The following is a 1,564-nucleotide window of genomic DNA, read 5'->3' as shown; positions in this document are numbered from 1 at the left end:
AAAATGCTCAGTATCTCCTGTATCCAGCCACACTCCCAGCACAGGCTTCAGGTTGGATCACAAAAGTCAAAAAGAGAGCAGTCACATTCTGAGCTTCTTTTCTCTTAAAAGCTCTTGTGTTCACCCAGGAGTGACAGCTATAGGATTTCCCTCAGATTCATGTATTTACATAGACTGAGATGAGAAAAAATGTGTTCTTGACCCCTGGAGACTTCTGCTCCAGGGAAACCTGCTCCAGTACTCCCATCCCCTATACTAACACTTTTTCCTCTTCTTTACCTGTCAAGCTGATACATTCAAATTTGTCCAAAAACATGCAAACAGTGGAGACCCTCAAACATAAATACAACATCACCAATGACCAAATCAGGCAAAGCCAGGCTGTCAGCACAGACTATGAGAAGAGCGGTTGGGACCGTGGCCATTTGAACCCCAATAGCCACCACAAAACCAAGGAGAGCAGGAATGCGACCTACACCCTCACCAACATAGTGCCCATGAACGAAAAACTCAACCGAGGCAACTGGAAAAAGTACGAGCTGCAAACGATGCGCCAGAAAGCCAAGAACTGTCAAACTGGCAAAACCTATGTCATTGTGGGGGCTGTGCCTGGAAACTCTTCCATTGCCAATGGGAGGGTTAATATACCCAGCCACATCTGGTCTGGTGTCTGCTGCAAGACCAAGAACAACACCTTGAGTGCTTGGGCAGCAATTGCTGACAACAATCAGAACAGGGTCTTGAAAATTACTCTGGGGCACCTGGAGAAGAGGTTGGCCCAGCTGTATGGAATGAGAAAGGTTTCTCTCTTCGACGAGGACTGTCCCCGTAAATAAGCCTCACATCCCGAGTGTAAAAGGCTCGGGGGCTTTTCCCACAGATCACAGAATCACAGAATGCTTTGAGTTGGAATGGACCTCAAGGATCATCCAGTTCCAACCCCCCCCTGCAATATAGCAGGGACACTTTCCACTGGACCAGGTTGCTCAGAGCCACGTCCAACCTGGCCTTGAACACTTCCAGGGATGGGGCAGACACAGCTTCTCTGGGCGACCTCTGCCAGGGACTCACCACCCTCACAGGGAAAAATTTCTCCCTGATATGTAGTCTGACCCTGCCCTCTGCCACTTTAAAGCCATTCCACCTTCTCCTGTCACTCCATGGCCTTCTCCCTCTCCAACTGTCCCAGAGACCCTTCAAGTACTGGAATGGGATCTAAATTCTCCTCAGAGCCTTCTCCAGCTGAACACCCCCAGCTCTCTCACCCTGTCTTCAGAGCAGAGGTGATCCAGTTCTCAGAGTACCTTCATGGCCTCCTCTGGACTCCACCCCAACAGGTTGGTGTCCTTCTCATGTTGTGGGCCCAGGGCTGGAGGCAGCACTGCAGGTGGGGTCTCATGAGAGCAGAGGAGAGGGGAACAAGTCTTGTGCAGTGTCCATCCTGCTCCCTTCTCTGGTGTGTTTCCCGCTCTGGCCCTCAAGGCAACTCCTCCTCCTGCTCTGCTAAAAGGGAGAAGGAGGTGGGCAGAGCCTCCAGCTGGTTTGCTTTGCTGCCCATGCTGGC

General features: G+C 51.0%; 1 protein-coding gene across 1 annotated transcript; it reads left to right on the top strand.

The window, feature by feature from the left end:
- Positions 1-314: 314 nt before the first annotated feature.
- Positions 315-897, top strand: LOC113979638 (endonuclease domain-containing 1 protein-like). The gene has a single exon (XM_027706967.1). The coding sequence runs from the start codon at positions 315-317 to the stop codon at positions 834-836; it is 522 nt and encodes a 173-aa protein (XP_027562768.1). The 3' UTR covers positions 837-897.
- Positions 898-1,564: the final 667 nt, after the last annotated feature.

This window comes from Neopelma chrysocephalum, unplaced genomic scaffold (genome assembly GCF_003984885.1).
Source record: "Neopelma chrysocephalum unplaced genomic scaffold, ASM398488v2 Primary Assembly neopelma1_86429, whole genome shotgun sequence".
In the NCBI taxonomy this organism is placed as follows: domain Eukaryota; kingdom Metazoa; phylum Chordata; class Aves; order Passeriformes; family Pipridae; genus Neopelma; species Neopelma chrysocephalum.
The sequence above is the reverse complement of the archived record's forward strand: the minus strand, read 5'-3'. Positions and strand labels throughout refer to the sequence as shown.

Excerpts from the sequence above, each read along its gene's own strand:
- LOC113979638 (XM_027706967.1), top strand. The coding sequence starts at position 315 with ATGCAAACAGTGGAGACCCTCAAACATAAATACAACATCACCAATGAC.